The 21,131-nt window shown below is 41.8% G+C and overlaps 1 protein-coding gene across 2 annotated transcripts in view; it reads right to left on the bottom strand.

Moving 5' to 3' along the window:
- The window catches only part of srrm3 (serine/arginine repetitive matrix 3), a 101,693-nt gene that overhangs the window by 10,318 nt on the left and 70,244 nt on the right, over positions 1-21,131 (bottom strand). For both annotated transcript variants that reach the window (XM_005460837.4, XM_005460835.4), the window contains exons 5-10: positions 20,706-20,786; positions 20,125-20,193; positions 11,779-11,814; positions 11,510-11,560; positions 8,062-8,169; positions 7,218-7,380 (exon numbers count right to left, since the gene is read on the bottom strand). In XM_005460837.4, the coding sequence (XP_005460894.1) occupies positions 7,218-7,380; positions 8,062-8,169; positions 11,510-11,560; positions 11,779-11,814; positions 20,125-20,193; positions 20,706-20,786 (508 nt within the window). The remainder of the gene's footprint in view (positions 1-7,217; positions 7,381-8,061; positions 8,170-11,509; positions 11,561-11,778; positions 11,815-20,124; positions 20,194-20,705; positions 20,787-21,131) is intronic.

Genomic DNA, 21,131 nt, shown 5'->3' on the forward strand with positions numbered 1-21,131 from the left:
GCTTTGTCTGAAAGCAAATACAGCTGGGTCTTCTGCATGCATTATCCTGTTCTGTCTGAGCTGCTTCCAAATCTGAAGATACAACAAAAGCACCGTTCTCCACTAGAGAGGAGACAACTAAGCGTAATAATAAGAAAATACAACCACTTGTGCTTATGACAGTTATTGGAAACAGTCGAGGGAATCAATATGGTGAAAATCAAAAGACGGATGTACTAATTCACCGACAAACAGAGAGATGCTGGACAAACAGGAATGCATTCTACCAGAACAGAGAGAAAAGAAAAAAAATGGACAGAAATGGACCTGGAAGATAAAGCTGGATACTGGACTTCAGCATGAAATTAAGTAGGAAAGAGAAAAACCAGAGCGCTACATAATCCAATCTTTTAAGAGTCAAATCATAATTGATGAAGTCAAATTAATTTGGTTAAAGACCATTGGTAAACAACAGAAAGAGAGAAAGAGAAAGAGAAAGAGAGAGAGAGAGAGAAACATTGACGTCACTCAGGCTAGGGTGCTTGTCACATTCTCATCTGCATAAAGATCACGTGCGTAGGCAAAGCATTACCTACCTTCCATTTCAATCAGTGACACGTATGCAATATCAACAAAAAACAGGAAAGAAAGAAAAAAAGGAAAAAAAAAGAGGAGAAAGGAATGTTCTCCGCAGCGAAAATGGGAAAAAGACAATGACCTCTTTTAGTATCAGCGCTACATATTTAGTCCAGAGACTGAGAATAAATTAAACCAAAGAAAAAGAAAAAAAAAGAAAAAAAAAAGAAAAATAGAGGGGGGAAAGTAAAAATAAAAATCAGATGGAATTCAAAATCAAATTCAAATTCAAAACAAAGGATGAATCTATAAACTACATGATTTGCTCTGTCTTTTTCGCTTGTACAAATGCAGCCATATTTGTATCAAAACAGGGGAGGGAGGACAGAGGGGGACAGAGTTAATGTTAGTGGACATCCATGTAGAGTAGAATTGCTAAATGGAGATAGAGGAGGAGGAGAAGAAGGAGGAGGAATAGGAAAGGGGGGGGGGGGGGGGGGGGGGTGTCATGCAGAGCTGGCCGATGTCAAAGATACGCGGGAACAAAAATGCCAGGACAATGAGAGTGAGATGTGACTCACACAGGACACAGATGATCGGGTAGGAAAGAGGGGGAGGGGCTTAAAAAGAGTGCTGGAGGGGAGCAGAGTCACTGCTAAGATGGACAAACTAAAGAGTCAGCACATCTGAAAGGGACCCCAGTCACATTTTGGCCTGGGTCTTCTCCAGCAGCAGCAGGAGCAGCAGCAGCAAATAAACTGTACTTTATTTTGGACGTCAAGCCCAGCTTTCTTCCAGGCATTCATTTGTGTTTGTTTATCACCATAAACACAGGTACAACAAGAGGGCGCCTTAAGGAGCTCTGTCTGGCTGCTGTTTAAACTGTTAGTGTGTACAGAGAGCTTTCAATCAAAATGGCTTGGGTCCCTTTAAAAAAAAAAAAATCATGTTAATTAAGGTGTGAGTTGTCCGAACTATTTTCCAAGTCCATGTAATCGTGTTTAAAGATATCCATTAATAATGCGCAGGAAGAAATTAGCCCTTTTGGGACCGTTTCATCCACTGTGGAGGAGGCAGAAATGGATGCTTCCCATAGAAATGCCTAGGGTTGCTGCAGAATGGATCAGTTAGTAGAAGCCTTACCTCTGAAAAACCCCCAGTATAGTTAGATAAATTATAAATAGTTTGTCTTTATTGTCATTTCTTGTTGTTTGATTAAATGTGATGAGCCAAGCTCAGATTGGCTCATTACTGCCCCCCTGTGGCATGATAGAATTAAACAAAGTCGCCTTTGTTGCTTTCTTTTTTCTTTATCTGCAACTTCTGCTGACTAGACTGCAAGCTGTATTAGTGTATTGCTCTCTTTTGGCATTTTGCATTTAGATTTTGTCATTTTTGAGGTATGATGCTATAAACTGACCTTGAGGAGACCCACACATTACACAGTTTTAGGGAACACATTGTGTTAATCCAATTTATCTAAACAAAATGGTGAGATCCTCACAAGTGGTTTTCAAAGGGTAGTTAGGTAAAAATCTGTTTGCAGTTAAACTTCTAATAAATACAATGTCATTATTCTATAAAGCAAATAAATAAATACAGATAAACTGCTTATTTGTATTGTGTCTTCTTTCTGTTTCCCTCCTCTGATCTGTAGCTGGTTGCAGCAGATGGCCCGCCCCTCCCTGAGTCTGGTTCTAATGGAGGTTTCTTCCTGTTAAAAGGGAGTTTTTCCTTCCCACTGTCGCCAAGTGCTTGCTCATAGTGGGTCATGCTCTGTATTATTGTAGGATCTTTACCTTACAATATAAAACACCTTGAGGTGACCGTTGCTGTGATTTGGTACTATATAAATAAAATAGCTGGAAATGAGCTAAAATGAAATAGAGTTGATTTGAATTTCCATTCCCACAAACAGTTAGGAAATGCTTATCTTGAAGAAAATTCCAATCAAAGAATAGCCACTGTTGTAGTGGGTGTTTTTCTCCAGTGGCAACAAGGAGCAGTAAAGAGCAAATAAAAGTAAAATTTATCTTGAATTAGAATGATTTTCAAACTGCATGCTGTGTTTTTCCAAAGAGAAGGCCTTGGACGGATGGACTGACTGGTTAGTTTGGCCCAACAGCAGCTTAACAGCACACAGCTGTTACTCTGAGCTTTCCTCTGGGACATCTGAGGGACTCCCTCCCACATAGTGAATAAGACTGCTTCAAACAGAGCTACAGGACGGCTACAGGAACACAAACTGAGATGATAGATAGTAAAACCAGAGCTGCTATGCAGAACATTTGCTTAATCACACAACTGCTGCAGTAAAATCAGACTTCCGTTAGATCCAGGATCTGTCACTCATAACCATCCTCCTGTGCAATGTTCAACTTTGATATTTTTCAAATATTTGAGCTTTTGGTGGAGATTAAAAAGAGTGGTAGTTTATGTGCCATAAAGATGCTGCTTTAGAAAATGTGAGCCAATTACACACTCCTCTTTTACTATTTCCCAACAGAATGGCTCAAATGTACATGACCAACCAGAGCTTGCTTGGCATTGTCCAGATTAAGTATAAACAAAAAGGCAGGAACAGAAGAGATACTGCCTCTTAGGGGCATCATGCACATCGACATGGTGAAGTAAAGCAGCGGAGAGGAGCATCTCCTTAACCCCTGGTGGTTTGGCAGGAGCTGTTAGACGCCTGGAGGAGAAGAGGATCTATCACTGAGCAGAGCATGTGCTTGAGAAGAAAGACAATTGTATTGACAAAAAGAAACTATAACACATACCCAGTTAACCTACTTGGTCCAGTTCCAAAGCATTTGAGTGCTTTTTATATAAACGAGACAGAAAGATTTGGGCATTTATTCAGGGGTAAACACCACTTAAACTGATAAGGAAAACAAAGTAATGAATGAAATAAGCAGAGAGAGAAAGAGAGAAAAAGATCAGATGAGACCCCGTAGAGACACATGCAAGCTGAAGTAGGAAATAGAAGGTTTCAGTTCTCAGGAGTGAGTGTTTGCAGCCCATTTAAACTCATATTTATCAGAGCTTGCTGATTTCACAGGTGATCCTCTTTGTCTAAGTGGTGTGTTTTATTTAATTTTAGTGTAATCACTCATCGAACCACAGCTCTAATGACCCATTTACAGTATGGAGGAACAGGGATGCTTCCATAATAGCAGTAAGTAATATAAAGCTCATCAAAGGGTTTGTCTTTGTCTTCAGGTAATCAGGGGCTCACAAACATGGTAATGTTCAAAAATACCAAAACAAACAACGAGCAGCTTCAGCCTGAACAGACAGGGAGGACTACATTTATGATTTATACCATGTTATCCTCTGTCAGTCTACTGTGAGCTTGCAGTGGAGTTTTTCATTTGAAGAACAGATTAATTAACCCATCATTCCTTAAAGGACCCGTCAAGTGACATGTTTTTATGCAAATCCGATTTCAAAAATACATAGTAGCTGTCTAAAATTTTGATAGAAACAGAATGCAATGATATTCAAATCTCACAAACCCGTATTTTATTAACAGCAGAAAACACAGAAGCTATATCAAATGTTTAAACTGAGACATTTGACTCATTAGCCTAGTCTGAATTTGATGGCAGCAACACATATCAAATGTTTACCATGCTGCAAAAACACAGCATCTATAAATTGTGGAAGAATTTCAGAATAGGGCCCATCAACATATAGTTCAGAAGATCTCATCATCTACAGTACATAGTGCCACCAAAAGAATCAGAGAATTGGAAGGAATCTCTCTGTGCAGTGGACGAGGCCAAAAATCAATACTGGATGTCTATGATCTTCGAGCCCTCAGGCAGCACTGTACTAAAAACAGGTATGATTCTATCCTTGTAATCACCTCATGGGTTCAGGAACATCTCCTGAAATCACTTTCTGTGAACACAGGGTGAAGCTCCAATGAAGAAAAAGCCATTCTTTTTGGAAAACATGGGCATTGCATCTGGACTAAAGAGGAGAAAGAGCATCCAACTTGTTAGCTCTTGCTTAGAAGTCTGCATCTCTGATGGTATGGGGGTGCATTTGTCATGGTCCTGGGTCGTTGATCCAGTGTTTTGAGTTTATTGTTATTATTTTTCAGTTTCTGCTGTTTTGTATTTGTTCTTAGGGTTTGAGTCGTGTGTTTAGTGTTTCTATCATCCCTACCTGTGTCTTTCCTCTGTGTTCTGTTTGTGTCCCCGAGTTGGTATTGTAAAACAGTCTGTGAGTTTCCTGTTTTACTTTGTAGGTTTGTGTCTCGTTATAGCCATTAGTTCCAGCTGTGTCCCCTCCTGTGTGCCATTTCCTAATTACCCGGTGTGTGTATTTATACTGTGTGTCTGCCTGTGCTCCTCGTCGCGTCGTCTGTGTTTCTCCGTGAATCTTCTGTGTTACTCAGCATTATTCTGTGTTTCTCCGTGTCTCTCTGCTCCTCGCCCCGTGTCCTCCTTTTGTGTTAGTTTTCCCAGTTTAGGTTTATGTTCAGTTCTGCCTGCACCTTGGTTGAACTGAACACACAAGGCACATAATGAAAATAACGGTAAGAAAAAGAAGACCCAGAACTGTTGAGCAGCTGTAATCCTATAACAGACAAGAATGGGACAACATTACTCTCCCAAAGTCCAACAGCTGGTCTCCTCAAGCATGGCCCTGTTCCCAGTTTTTTGAGATATGTTGCTGTCATCAAATTCAAAATAACTTTTTTTATGTTCTCAGTTTATACATTTGGTACATTTTTTGTTATCTATTGTGAATAAAATATGTATTTATGACATTTGCAAATAATCACCCTCTGTTTTTATTTACATTTACACAGAATCCCAAGTTTTTTGGAACTGGGGTTATAACTCACTTTTGATGCAGTGCAGGATTTAGACATGTATGGAAGATTTCAAGAACTTTGAGCCAAAACAAACTTGCGGTGTCACATTTACATGAAACACATGCATTAAAAATACAGTTACTTATCTCTTGTGTTTGACTGTTATTAGCATCAACAACCAAAAATGTAAATATAAAGTCAAATGTAGCATCCCTGCAGCTGGCGAGCCTAAAGAAAGAAATTACACTGTGATTGGCCAGTTGATTTCTTTTCATTTCTGGCATGTGATGTCTCCCAGTCTAAATAAAGGAAAGCCTCCCTCACACTGTACATGAAAATGTAGTGCTGCCACCCACATGTAAATAAAAAGCAGTTATCTACAGCTTTTTAAAATTCAAAAGATATTGACGTGACATACATTTTCTACTCCTGTATTCCTGTGTTTAGTTGTTCATTTAAATCATGAAAAAGGGTGTCAACTTTGAAAGTGTTACTAATGACTCGTCTGTTTATTACCTCATCAGTGAATTCTGTGCTTTAATACAGTCACTGTATCAAAGAAAGATGTAAAAGTCAATTTCAAATATTATCAAAATTGTCTTTAACTGTTTAGATCACCACTCAGATCTGATTAATTAAAAAAATGCAATAGTCACCCCAAACTAAGTAATAATAAAATGATAAATACCCAAAGCTTTTAAATCAAAGTCTTTGAGTGCCTATGTCTCCTGATGCATCCCGTCCAATATTTAGATTATGAGGTTTTCAGCTGGTTTGGTGCTCAGCAAACTTTCTGATTTGTAATTACTCGGGCACTGATTTTTAATTACGTTAAAGATATCCTCACTTCAGCTTCTCTGACTTTTATGTCTACAAAAAGATGTTTCGATAAATAAGTCATAAGGTCATTTTTCTTACCTTTTTATTTATGATACAGCAAATCCATGTTTGCATTTCCCTGTATTTCTTCTTCCTTCCTTCCTTTTTTTTTTTTTTTTTTTTAATCTTCCATATGTGCCAGGATACGCAGCTACCACTTAAAAGTTTGGTACAACTCATTCCGGCCTGCTTGGATCAAGACTTTCCAGTAAGTAATTGGATTATTCTGTTTGAGGAGAATTTGCAGATTGCTATCGCTTTACAGCACTGTCAGAAATCAGATTGCAGCTCTTTCAATGTTGATTAATTAAGTCTTCATCTGGCGTAAAACTTATCACTCCTGAGTTGATATTTCTTCACAGGTTTGGGCCTTGTGATGGAGAGAAAATCACACAACTCCACAACATATCGTTTCCGCTCCTTTGTTTGGAGACTTTGTGCACCAGTGTGGCTCGGATCCCCATCCGAGGTGTGGTACGCTAATGCTGTGTGACTCAGAGAGTATATACTTGAACGGAAACACTTAAACTTCTCTTCTCTTTGCTCCCTCCCTGTATTACTGGCAAATAACAAGAACAAAAGCAAAAAACAAACAAACAAAAGAAAAGAAAAGAATTTAAAAAAAAGAAAACAAGATGACAGGAGTCAAAGAGAGCCAGAAACAAAGCAGCAGGAGCGGCGAGTTTTACAAAAAAAGTTTGTCTTTGACATGTTGAAAATAATACCATTGATAATAATAATAATTATAATAATAATAACTGAGCTATGACCTAGGAAAAACTAATAAAAGAACACAAACCTTTCAGTGTCTTAGATGAGAATTCATATGAACCAACACAAGAGAGCACGTTAAAACTAATTTACAGGGGGCTGTGGCAAATACCACCGGAGGGAGGCCGGGTGGGAGGAGGTGGTGTGTGTGTGCGGAAACAAAATGAAGGAGATTACATACATCGTTCCCTTTCTCGCCATCGGTGAGGTTGAGTCTGCCGGCCTTGCCGTTGCGGCTTCGCTGGGTGTGGTCCCCGTTGTGCCAAGTGGTGGGACTCTCGGGGGCCGGGAACTGCGGGGTGCCAATCATCTTTTGACCATCCGTCTTGTGTTTGGAGTTTAATCTGGAACAGCAGGGCACACCACTTTACTCTAACTTGGGTGCAATCCAGTAGAAACAAGCAAGTACATTCTATTTCTCTGACTATTCTTGTTTATCTCATTTGCTGCTTCAGGAATATTGAATTTTGTTTGCTATTCCAATTCACTTTGCATTTTGCTTATTTTTACACACAAAAAGAGGATTCGCACAAATAACGTTTATATAGAACTCTGCATAATGTTTCCCTACAGTTTAGCTTAGACAGGTAGAGAGTAAAACCTTTTTTCTGACTTGCTGATCTGTTAATGCACATTATGAGTCATGTGATCCCTTGAGAGTGACTCTTAATTATTCAAGGACAATTATAAGTAATGCAAAAGGCTGAACTATAATACATAACTACAGAATAAAAAGATAAATGCCTCATGAACTGAATAAACAATGAATGCTTTCTCATCTAACTGAACATGAGGGCAGAGTGAGATATCACAACCGTTTAGCAGGGCTAGTTTAAGACATGCAGGCGAGCCCCATTTGTATCCCAATCTATCACCCTGGGGGTCAAGAGTAAAGGATGGGAAGACTAACTGTCACCAGGGCAACTGCTTGACAGTCAGGAGAGGTATTTCACTGGGACTATACTGTCTGTGTGCGTGTGTGTGTGTGTGTGTGGGTGTGTGTGTGTGTGATGGGGGAGGGTTACCTGGTGGGTGATTTGGAGGCGCTCCTGATGGAAGACAAGGAGGGACTACGAGAGCTGCAGCAGCTGCCTTGACGCTGTGAACTCCTGCTGGGTGTTTCACCAGGGGACCTGACAAGTGACAGCCAATGGACCAACATACCACCCACACACATGTACACACATCCATAAAGCCACGTGTATGCATGCATACATCATGGGGACACACAGGCCACAGCGAGCTCAGTAGTCAATCTCATGATATGTAAAACAGGCGATGCACTGCAAAACACCTTATATTCTAATAGAGGGTGCAGGATACATATATATATATATATATATATATATATATATATATATATATATGTATGTATATATGTATACACACATATACACACACACATATATATATATACACATATATATATATATATATATATATACATACATATATATGTTTATATATATACATATAAAAAAAACAAAAAACACCCAGCACGCCCCTGCGGGCGGTTTATCCTTCAAGCTCGGGTCCTCTACCAGAGGCCTGGGAGCTTGAGGGTCCTGCGCAGTATCTTAGCTGTTCCCAGGACTGCGCTCTTCTGGACAGAGATGTCCGATGTTGTTCCCGGGATCTGCTGGAGCCACTCGCCTAGCTTGGGAGTCACCGCACCTAGTGCTCCGATTACCACGGGGACCACCGTTACCTTCACCCTCCACATCCTCTCGAGCTCTTCTCTGAGCCCTTGGTATTTCTCCAGCTTCTCGTGTTCCTTCTTCCTGATATTGCTGTCATTCGGAACTGCTACATCGATCACTACGGCCGTCTTCTTCTGTTTGTCTACCACCACTATGTCCGGTTGGTTAGCCACCACCATTTTGTCCGTCTGTATCTGGAAGTCCTACAGGATCTTAGCTCGGTCATTCTCCACCACCCTTGGGGGCATCTCCCATTTTGACCTTGGGACTTCCAGGTTATACTCGGCACAGATGTTCCTGTACACTATGCCGGCCACTTGGTTATGGCGTTCCATGTATGCCTTGCCTGCTAGCATCTTGCACCCTGCTGTTATGTGCTGGATTGTCTCTGGGGCATCTTTACACAGCCTGCACCTGGGGTCTTGCCTGGTGTGATAGACCCCAGCCTCTATGGATCTTGTACTCAGAGCTTGTTCTTGTGCTGCCATGATTAGTGCCTCTGTGCTGTCTTTCAGTCCAGCTTTGTCCAGCCACTGGTAGGATTTCTGGATATCAGCCACCTCCTCTATCTGCCGGTGGTACATAGCGTGCAGGGGCCTGTCCTTCCATGATGGTGCCTCGTCTCCCTCCTCTTCCTTGGGTTTCTGCTGCCTGAGGTATTCACTGAGCACTCAGTCAGTTGGGGCCATCTTCCCAATGTATTCTTGGATGTTCGTTGTCTCATCCTGGACTGTGGTGCTGACACTCACCAGTCCCCGGCCCCCTTCCTTCCGCTTAGCGTACAGCCTCAGGGTGCTGGACTTGGGGTGAAACCCTCCATGCATGGTAAGGAGCTTTCTTGTCTTGATGTCAGTGGCTTCTAGCTCCTCCTTTGGCCAGCCTATTACCCCAGCAGGATACCTGATCACGGGCATGGCGTAGGTGTTGATGGCCCGGATCTTGTTCTTATCGTTCAGCTGACTCCTCAGGACTTGCCTGACCCTCTGCAGGTATTTGGTGGTTGCAGCTTTCCTAGCGGTCTCTTCATGGTTCCCATTCGCTTGCGGGATCCCCAGGTACTTGTAACTGTCCTCTATGTCTGCAATGTTGCCTTCTGATAGTTCAATCCCCTCAGTTCTGACTACCTTCCCTCTCTTTGTTACCATCCGACTACACTTCTCCAGTCCGAACGACATTCCAATGTCATTGCTGTATAGCCTGGTAGTGTGGATCAGTGAATCGATGTCTCGTTCACTCTTGGCATACAGCTTGATGTCATCCATGTACAGGAGGTGGCTGACAACTGCTCCGTTCCGTAGTCGGTATCCGTAGCCAGTCTTGTTAATGATCTCACTGAGGGGGTTCAGGCCTATGCAGAACAGCAGTGGGGACAGAGCATCTCCTTGGTAGATCCCGCACTTGATGGTGACTTGTGCTATGGGCTTGGAGTTGGCCTCTAGTGTTATACGCCACATCCCCATTGAGTTCCTGGGGAAGGCTCTTAGGGTCCTGTTGATCTTGTACAATTCTAGGCATTCCAGTATCCAGCTGTGGGGCATTGAGTCACAGGCAGTGCACAGGTTGGTCAGTCTGGTCTTGCAGTCTCGGCTGACTGTTCTGTCTACCAGTAGCTGGTGTTTTGCGCCTCTGGTATTCTTGCCAATCCCTTTCTGTGCCCCACTCATGTATTGACCCATGTGCCTGTTCATCTTAGCCGATATGACGCCTGACAGGAGCTTCCATGTAGTACTGAGGTAGTTGGATGGGACCGGTCCCTTCTTGGGGTCCTTCGGTTAGCCATTCCTCTCTCGTTAACTAGCAGCTGGTTCATTTGTGCTGCTCGTGGAGTGCAGTCAGCTTCTTCAGCCAGTAGGCGTGAACCATGTCAGGCCCTGGTGCTGTCCAACTCTTCATACTGGAGACCCTTTCTTGGATATCTGCCACTGTGATGGTTACTGGACCCTGTTCAGGGAGGTCGCTACGGTCTGCCCTCAGATCCACTAGCCACTGAGCATTGCCGTTATGGGTTGCGTCCTTCTCCCATATGCTCTTCCAGTATTGCTCCGTCTCCAGCCTTGGTGGTGCTGTTCTCTTATTGTTCCCTTGCCACTGAGAGTACACCTTTGCTGGTTCTGTGGAGAACAGCTGGTTTATTCTCCTGCCTTCTATCTCTCTCGTGTACCTCCTCAAGCGGCTGGCCAAGGCTGTGAGTCTTTGCTTGGCAGTTTCCAAGGCCTCAGGTATGGACAGCTTGCTGTATTTCTTATGCACCTTCTTTGTCGCACCTTTCTGCAACTCCGTTAGTTGGCTAACCTCCCTCCGTGCTACTTTGATCTTGCCCTCTAGCCTCCTTCTCCATGGAGGGTACTGCTGTTCAACTTGTAGCCAAGCATCTCACTGATCACTGCTGCCGTATTGTAGATCAGCTTGTTAGTGTCGGTAATCGTGGTTGTAGGTATCGTCCGTAGTGCTGCATTAACATCATCTAGCAGACCTTCTGAGGGTACTTCACGTAATCTTGGTAACCGGCTACGGGGGTTCCAGGTTTCAAGCTTGGCCATGATCCTATTTTTCAGGTCAAGTCCTCTTGCACTCAACGATCCTTCTCCTATTGCACTTGGGGCTGTGTACCCAATCTCGGGTGGGGGTGATGATATCTCCCCCCTGACCTGGCGTCCTGACTCCTCCTTGCTACTCCTAATGAATGAAACTTGGATACTCTCTTATGAGACATGCAGACTATCTGCTCTACATTTACATGGATTAAAGAATTTACAGGCAGCGATTCTCTCACCTCTTTTTCTGTTTGTTCTTGTCTTTGTGTTTGTTCTTTGGGCTTCCCGACCTGAAACCCCCCCCCAAAAAAACCAACAATGAATAAGTGCTAATGAATCTGCATTCACAGAGAGTAGAGAATTCCATGCATCACTTGCCTAAATGGACTATTCTACTGTCATTTGAAAAAGTAGTCAGTTGTGTAAAAGACACAAATTGAACGCAAGCACACAGGTTACATATATGGACGTTCACATACTGAAGGACATTATTATCTGCCGTACAAACCTGTATCTTCTCTTTTTCCTGGAGCCAGATGCAGATCTACAAAAACAAAGCCATTGTAATGTCAGCGCTAGGTCAGCAACTTCACGAAATATTGACATGAATAATTCATACGCAGAACACAGTACCTTTTTTAAAACATATTTTACATATTTATATATTTTTTACATATACATTTTATGAGACTGTGTACCACATTTTCATTTTTGGAGAGCAATCCAGGCCTCCTTTTTCTTCTTCCTTCTAATTATTTAAAGTATTTTTTAAAGTGAGCAATAATTCTCCAGGTTTGCTGAAGGGTTCTCAAAGTTTTTCTTCTTTTTTTTGTGCTTATTTGTTAAGCCATTTAACACTAACCTATGAATTATTCAAGTATGAAAAAGTGCTGTACAACTAAAAGAATAAAACAATAAAAGCAATAAAAAACAATACAAAAGAGAACAATGGAAAATTGAAAAATAAATATCTTGACTCAGTATGGTTTAAATGCCGAGGAAGAAAAATACATTTTCAAAAGAGTTTAGATGTTCAGTGTTGGTGAGGTAGTGATATGAAGGGGAACACTGTTCTAAAATATAGGTGCAGCTACAGCAAAGGCCCGATATTCTGCTTGTCATTATAATGAGAAACATCTGGTCAGCTGTTCTCGGTGATCATTTGTTAAAAGATCAGAAGGTAAGGAGGTGCTAACCCATTTAATGAAACTTAAAAGCAAGCAATAACATTTTGAAATGTATTTGTGCGCTGGGGGGCAGCGTCTCTTGGGAGTCGAGCTGCAGAATTTTGGACAAGTTGCAGAACAGACAACAAATACCTGGTTAATGCTCAAATAAAGACTGTTGTTACAATCTATCCTGGATGAAACCTTTACCATGGAAACTGGCTCTAAAAACAGCATTTATTTGTTCATCAAATGTGAAGCTGCTCTCAAAATGACCCTGTTTTTGAATGACCAAGGTCAAGTACTACTGCTTGTTTTGGGTGTTTTTTTTTTTGGTTTTTTTTTGCTTATTAAGGTTCAAGAAGTTTGATCCTATCTATTATTTTAAGTCAGCAAGACACTAAAGTAAGCATTTCAAAGAGACTGCAGTATTTCTTTTTGAGAGGGAGATGGATTTGTGAGTCATCAGTATGCATAATGGTGACATGAAACTCCCTATTTTTGATCTTTTGAGCTTAATGGGAAAAGAGTACTGGACCAAGAATGGTTCCTTGGGGGATGCCTGCATGTGAGGGAATCAGGTGATGACAAAAAGCCACAGAAAAACTTGCCCACATGGCTCTCCGGTCTAGAGAATATGATGCCATGATCCACTGTATCAAATTTAGCACTTATTGTAGATCTAAAAGTAATAAAATAGCAGAATCCCCTGAAGCTGCAATTAACAAAAGATCATTAAGCACCTTTAAAATTGCTGATCCCGTGCTATGATGTGCATTGAAACCAAACTATTATAGTGACAACATTTGTTTTCAGGGAGGCCTGAAGGTGATGAAAAACAACTTTCCCCAGAGTCTTTACAACAATGTCAGGGTCTAAAAATACCAGAAAGACTGATGGAGCCAAGGCCATTGATAGCAATGCTACATCCCCGGACACAGGCGCGCTAATGGCTGCCATAGCTAGCTCGGAGAAAAACGTAGTCGCCAAAATTTCTACGCTGGAAGCAAAAGTTGAGACCAACACAGCCCGTCCCCGCAAGAGACCAGAGACCCAGGCCACTTATTGTCAAATTTCACTACTTTCAAGAAAAGGAGGTGGTGCTTGGCAGGGCCGCATTAAACAGTCCCCTGACCCATAATGGAGACAAAATCCTAATTTTCCCGGACCTGCCATCTGCAGTCGCGAAGAGACGGGGGGCCTTTAAAGAAGCTAAAGATCTACTGCGCAGAGATTCGGGATGCTGTACCCAGCTAAGCTGAGGATTTCTTCTCCTCTTGGAGAGGAAATATTCACCAATCTAACGGCTGCTAAAGACTACGTCAAGAATCGCATCTTGGCTGTGTGTGGGAATCAAGACACGGGCTGTGTAGACTGTGCTACCTCAATTGCTCTCTGACTCTCTATTGTTCACTGACTCTGACTGCACTTTAGATAGAGGTTTGTACTTTTGCTACTTTCATAATTTAATAGGTCTTCATATAATTGTTTATCATTGAGCAAAGCAAACGACCAAGAGAAGTCATGTGTGCCTTTCCAATCTGCCAGATGTCTAAAAATTATGTTATAGTTGGCGTTCCCTGTTAGGGGCAACATCTGTTTTAGGGAGTGAAGAGATATGTTGGATATAAGCTCTTTTGGGGGGGAGGGTGTAGCTTGCTCCTGGTTTGTGGGAGTTACATTTATATTTACTCTGGGTTTTTACTTCTACTTTTTTTTTCTTGTTGGCTGCAGTTTTGTGTGTATACTTACCCCAAATTATTGTTCGGCTTGCTTGTCATGACTGTCTTGAAAGTGTGAATATGGATATGTAACCAAAAGTGCTGCAACTACACCTGATTCTGATTTATTACATGGAATGTGAAAGGTCTAAATAATTTTAAAAAACGTAAAGATGATATTCACTCATCTGTCGACTTTCAAACCGGACATTGTCTTTCTACAGGAGACACATCTGTGCTCCACGGAAAGCAATAGGTTGACACAAAGTTGGGTCTCCCAGGTCTACCATTCTGGATTTAACTCTAAATCGCGGGGGAGTTGCCATTCTTGTTAGGAAACATTTTCCTTTCATCACTTCAAATGTAAAATGCGATGTGAATGGTCGCTTTCTGATAGTTACCGGCAAGCTCCACAACACTCCAGTTATTTTGGTGAATACTTATGCACCAACTTGGGACAATCCACAATTTTTTATAAGACTGATTAGCCTGCTGCCAGATTTAAATACGCATCACCTGATTATGGGTGTGGATTTGAATCTGGTATTCGATCCCAACCTTGACAGGTCTAAGCCACATCAGTCTACTGGGACCTCCAGATCAGCGTTCGTTCTGAATACATTTCTTCAAAACTATGGTATTTCAGATCAACTGCGTATCACTGAGCCCTTAGCAAAATACTATTCCTTATTCTCCCCTGTGCATCAGTCATATTCAAGGATTGATTATTTTCTTTTGGATAATTTCCTTATCCCAAGGGTCACCATGTGTAAATACCATGCAATTGTAATTTCTGATCATGCACCAGTGCAGGTTGATATCTCATTTCCAAATGTGTGCGCAAGGCAGCGGTTCTGGAAATTTGACTCAGCATTAATGTCAGATGAGGAGTTTTGCAAGTTCATTGAATACCACATCGAGCTTTTTCTAGAAATGAAAAACACTCCAGATGTTTCAAAATCTATAATTTGGGAGTCGCTAAAGGCATATCTGCGGGGCCAAATTATTTCTTTTTCGTCTTATAAGAAGAAAAAGCGAAACAAACGGCTTCGAGAACTGACAGAGCACTCTCACTAGATGCCGAGAAGGCTTTTGACTGTGTGGATTGGCAATATCTGTTCTCTGTTTTGAAAAAATTTGGCTTTGGTTCTAATTTTATTTCATGGATCAGGACTTTGTACTCAGTGCCCCTGTCTTCAGTCCGCACCAATAACACTATTTTGGAATACTTTTCCCTACATAGAGGCACCCGACAGGGATGCCCCTTAAGCCCCCTCCTATTCAATCTGGCAATAGAGCTGCTGGCGGCAGCATTGAGAGCGGACCCCAGAATAAGGGGGATCACTAGGGGAAACACCATTCATAAGTGCTGTTTGTAGGCAGACGGCCTCCTTCTGTATATTACAGATCCGGAGGCATCAATTCCTTCAGCTGTGGACCTCATTGGATCCTTTGGCTGCCTGTCTGGTTACAGATCGAACCTGGCTAAAAGCACACTGTTCCCTATTAACAGTCTGGCAAAGGAGGCTGACTACTCAGCCTTGCAGTTTAGACTGGAACACTCCCCATTCACCTATTTGGGTATTCAAATCACTGACACTTATCAGGATCTTTTTAAAAAATTTTTTACCCCTTTATTGGAGAAAACAAAATTGGATTTGGCACGCTGGTCAGTATTACCCATCTGTCTTGCTGGGTGGGTCAACACAATTAAAATGGTAGTCTTGCCTCGATTCATGTATCTCTTCCAGATGATACCCCTTGTCCTTCATAAAACCTTTTTCACCCAGTTAGATGGACTCATATCATCTTTTATTTGGGACAAAAAAGTTCCAAGAATCCGTAAATCCCTGTTACAGTGTTCTAAGTCGGAAGGAGGCCTGGCCCTACCAAACTTTATGTATTATTATTGGGCTGCCAATATTGTGAAATTATCCACCTGGATGCAGGCTTTTAGGGAAGGCAGAGGGCCACTTTGGTCCACTATGGAGCTAGATGGTAATCTCACTATATCCCCTGTTGCAACAATGTGTTCAAGTCTACCAGTCAGTCGCAATGTTAATTTTAAAAATCCTATGGTTAAGAACTCTCTTAATGTTTGGTTTCAGTGTCGACAACATTTCGGGCTGAGGCGGTTGCTTTTCTGCTCCGTATTGCGTCAAATCATCTTTTGTTTTACCAGCTCTGAGAGATGCAGGGTTCAAGGTTTGGTACAGCAAGGGAATTATCTGTTTCTCTGATTTGTTTGTTAAAGGGTCATTTTTTATCCTTTGAAACATTATCTAAAGATTTTGGAATCCCAAAGACTCACTTCTTTAGATACTTACAAACCCGTAGCTTTGCAGTTAAACACTTCACTTCTTATCCAAGTCTACCTACTGACTGTCCACTTTGAGGACTGTCTGCAATTTTGACCTATTGCTAGAGGCCATATCTCTCAAATATATAGCACATTGCAGCATACAAAGGCAGACTCTGTGTCCAAAGCCAGAAACGCATGGGAACTGGACTTAAACCTCCAGATCTCAGACGGCCTATGGGACATTAGTGTTAGCAGGATCCATGAATCCTCAATCTGTATACGGCATTGTATAATACAGTTTAAAATCCTTCACAGGGTGTGCCTAACCAAAGCTAAACTAGCCAAAATATACAATACCATTTACCTCTGATGATGGATGCCCGAGGTGCAAGCAATCACCCGCCCCTATGAACCATATGTTCTGGACCTGCTCTGATTTGAACCGGTTCTGGGAATTAGTTTTTAAAGCTTTTTCATATGTGTGCGGGAAAAAACATATGAAACACATATTTGGTGTCCTCCCAAACCAACACGGTATAACTTCTTATCAAATGAAAGCAGTGGCTTTATCATCTCTCCTGGCACGCAGACTAATTCTTCTTAAATGGAAGGATTCCGGTCTGCCAGTGTTTGTTCAGTGGGTGAGAGAGGTGATGAGGTGCTTGCAGATAGAGCATTTGAGATACAGTTTGAGAGGGTCTCAAAGTAAATACAGGTCGTACAAAACCTGGTCATCCTTTATTGAATATGTGGAGAAGTTGTCATTTACTGAAGTATGATGTATTACTGCTTTTATCTGTGGGTTTTTTTTTCTTTAAAGCCACCTACTATCTGCAGCAAGCCAACAAGAACTGCATACAATGCACCCCCCCCCCCCCCCCCCCCCTTTTATTTATTTATTTTATTTTTGTTTGTTTGTTTGTTTTTTTGGTGTTTTCTGTCTTGTTCACATGGTAGTATTTCTTGTTTGTGTCCATAGATTATACATTTTCCTGCATCCAACTGGTTTGCCACTGCGTGGTGCAACCAGTTTCACAATGGTAATGTTTGTAATCGCAATTCCAGTTACATTTTTCTGTATTTTTGTCACATTGGAAAATCATAAATAAAGTTGTCAAAAAAAAAACCAACTGGCTGCCAGTAGACAGCTGTTAATTATGAATAGCACACTAGGCCCAAGTGTCAAAGATCTCTTTGAATGGTTGTTTCAGGACCACAGACTGGGCTTCACTTCAGCCAAAGCAGAGAAAGAAAGAAGTGGTCAAAAACAGCAGAAAATGTGGGACAGAGGGATCAAAGGCAGGGGGAGTGATGTCAGGTCTGGTTTTATCAACTTTACCAACAAAAAAATGTAAGAAATGTTCCTGGAAGGTAAGTGGTGGGATATTTCAGCATGTATTTCTACTCTTCCATAGGCCTGCAAGGCACTCTGAATCACATGCATCTATATGTGCAGCAACATCCCCAGGGAGCTCTAACAGCGGTTCTGTACTTTACATGTGTTGGTCATCACACTTCATTTTTAAAAACATATTTCCGCCAGTAGAACATGCTGCTCCCTGCAATAAAGCCACACTTATTGGCCAAACCCCTTTAACGTAATAAGCAGGATATGGGCTTTTCTTCAGTCTTCAGCACTGGACATCACCTTCCTATCACTTTCACCCTCATTGCAGTTTCCATGGTGATTAGTCAGGCCAGCCTGTGCAAGTTATTTTCCTGAAAAGCCCTACATCTCCCATGCTGTTTTACACACCTACAGCATGCAGCACAGAGTGGGAGGGAGCACTTTGTTGATGCTCTGAAAAAGGAGGAGTAATAAAGCTGTCACAGTAATGTATGTGGCTGATATGTGACTGAGAGCTGTGGCCCTCGTGACAGCCTATGCTTCTCCACTGGAGGGCCTCAGGTAGGGACTGTTGTGTATGTATTCTGCAGAGGACATTCTTCTCCTCCTCTGTCACAAGCTCTGGTGACAGCTGAATCCCTCGCCACGGCACAACTTTTATCACAAGGGCATAAAAAGTATAGCTATGAAATGAATATGCGCCCAAATGGCCTGAGATCAACCCGCTGCTATTTTAAAGAAACAAAGACCAGCGAAATGTTAGCAGGACAGGACTGTGTATAATCTCCCCCCTCCCCTTCCTAATCTGCATCTTAAAGAAGAGCATCAGAGGAGGATGTCTCTTCGGAGGAACGTTGTATGCCACCCTCCTGCTTCCTTGTTCTAGACATTATTCTGATATCAGCAGCACCTGCAATGCAGAACATCCTTGATGTGAGGATGATAGGGAGGTGTGGCAATGAGGAGAGAGAACGGGGGGGAAATGGGATGAGAGTGGATGGATGGAGGAGGGAAAGCAGAGCAGGGCAGCGCAGTGATGCACAGCAATTTAGTAAGAGGCTCATTTTTCTTGAGTTGTGCGCCCCCTCATACAGACTGGGTTATTAGAGCAACACATTTAGCCCATTTCCCCTTGAGTCAGGCAGAGAATGAGGGAAACCAGAGGAGGAAGAGGCCACTCTACCACTGCTTATTGCTGTTATGATATCCCAAGGCACCTAGAGTTTTTGTTGATGAGCTCTTGCTTTTGGGGTCTCTTCCAAGCCTCATTTTCACCTTTCCCTTTTCCCATTTGTCTTTCCTGCTTTTAATTTCATTTTCTTCCCTTTGCTGTTTTCATTCTTTCCATCTACATGTGTGGAGCGCTTACCTTCTCCCAGTTACTATCATCCTTTCTTCTCCAACTTCTTTTTAGCCCTTAACCATTGCCTATAAATCCTCTCATTTTTTTTTTAGAACCATCATTTTTTCCTCCTTGCTATTTTCTTCCTAGTTTTCTCCTCTACTTCCCCTGTTTCCTCAATTTTATCTTCCTACCTTAGTTTTTAATGTTTCTGTTTTCTGTATTTCCTTTACTCTTTCCTTTCCTTTGCCCCCTTTTCCCAGTCTGACTTCCTTTAGATCCTATTCATCTTCAGTTCATTTCATGCTTTCTTTTTCTTTTTTCTTTTAATTTTTCCTGCTATCATTTCCTTTCAGGATGTTTTTTCATTGGTTTCCTTTCAGGATTCCTCTTTTCCTCATTTTCTTCCCTTTTGATCTTGTCTGCTCTCTCCCGCTTTTGAATCTGGTCATTTCTTCTTTCCTTTTCCCTCTTTTGTCATTTTTTTCTTTCTCCTCCTCCTCATCTTCTTCCTGTCATCCCACATTCCTTTCTTTTCCTGTTTTCATTTTTTCTTCTGTTTCTTTTGTTCGTTGCTCTTTTACTGCCTTCCTCCTTTCCTTCCCTACTCTTTGTGCGTTTCTGTCCTTTATCCTTTAATATGTTCTTTGCTTCCTTTCTTTCATTTCCTCATACTTGCTATCTTCCCTTTCTTCCTCAATAACAATTGAGTTAGAAATAATTGAATTACTTCCACTGCGAAAAAAAACAATAATTACAATAAAATGTAATGTAAAAAGGGCATTATTTACTCATTTTCTATGGTCCGTTAATTTTTTAATATTTCGGATAAATGAACTCCAGTGCTGAAAATGCTTCACCACAAGGCAAAATATTGATCAAAACCTCCAAAATCCAGATTCTTTACCTTTGCGCACACACACACACACACACACACACACACACACACACACACACACACATGTGCACACTCACCTGTCTCGCTTGTGTTTCTTCCCACTCTTTTTCTTCTTCTCTCTGCGACTGGGTGAGGAGCTGCCAAACCTGTTGATGGAGAGAAGGATGCATGATGTGACTGCTAAGTGAACCTCAGACAGCTGTTAAACTGTGGCTTTTCACTCAACTGCATTACATTACCCCTCAGATAGGATCATTATGAGCAAAGGTATCATCTTATAGTAGCTCAGCTGATTTCTCTCTCAGCTCTCTTTGTGCCCAGCTCTATTCATCCCTCTGCCTTTCTCTTTTTATTGTGGCTGCTCTCTAATGCCTCTGTGTCTCTTCTTTTCAGTCTCTCGCTCCCCCTCTTTTCCTGACCTTGTCAAAAGAAAATGGGAGATGAGGGTATGCTTTGCTAATCGCTCCCCAGCCCCCCGCACAGTTGCGGTATCTGATGGCTCATTTGCGATATTCACACCAAAATAATTGGAATTCCGTTTTACAAAACCACCAGCGTAATTATTCTGTCAGCGGAGCTGGCGAAACGGAAAAAAAAAGGAAAACAAAGCAAAATCGAACCACTTCATCAGCGATCAGTGGAAGCTGTTTCCACTCACCGACTCCTTCGACAGCCAGATTTCTTCTTCTTCCTTTTCTTTGGACGAGGGGAAGGTGAGCTGCTTGATTTCCTCTTCACCCTGAATTGGCCGAGTCAAGAGAGTTTTCTGATTTCTGATTACAGTTATTTGCCGATGCTTTGCCGATAACAGGAATGATAAGTGTATATTTTCTCATTTCCTCATAACACAATATCCATACAATACATCTTACCATGGAAACAGGAAATCACTTTGAGGAAATTACACTTAATCTTGTCTATGAAGCGGCACGCACACACACACAGAGTACAGTCTAAATGACCATCTATGTGACGGTTTTCATATACAAATTATAATTACTGCCTACCTCTGCATGCACACACGCACTGGGGGTGATATTTTAAGATCTTTTTGTGTTTACATTTGGAGGAAACACCCACAAGC

Source organism: Oreochromis niloticus, linkage group LG10 (assembly GCF_001858045.2).
Source record: "Oreochromis niloticus isolate F11D_XX linkage group LG10, O_niloticus_UMD_NMBU, whole genome shotgun sequence".
Taxonomy (NCBI): Eukaryota; Metazoa; Chordata; class Actinopteri; order Cichliformes; family Cichlidae; genus Oreochromis; species Oreochromis niloticus.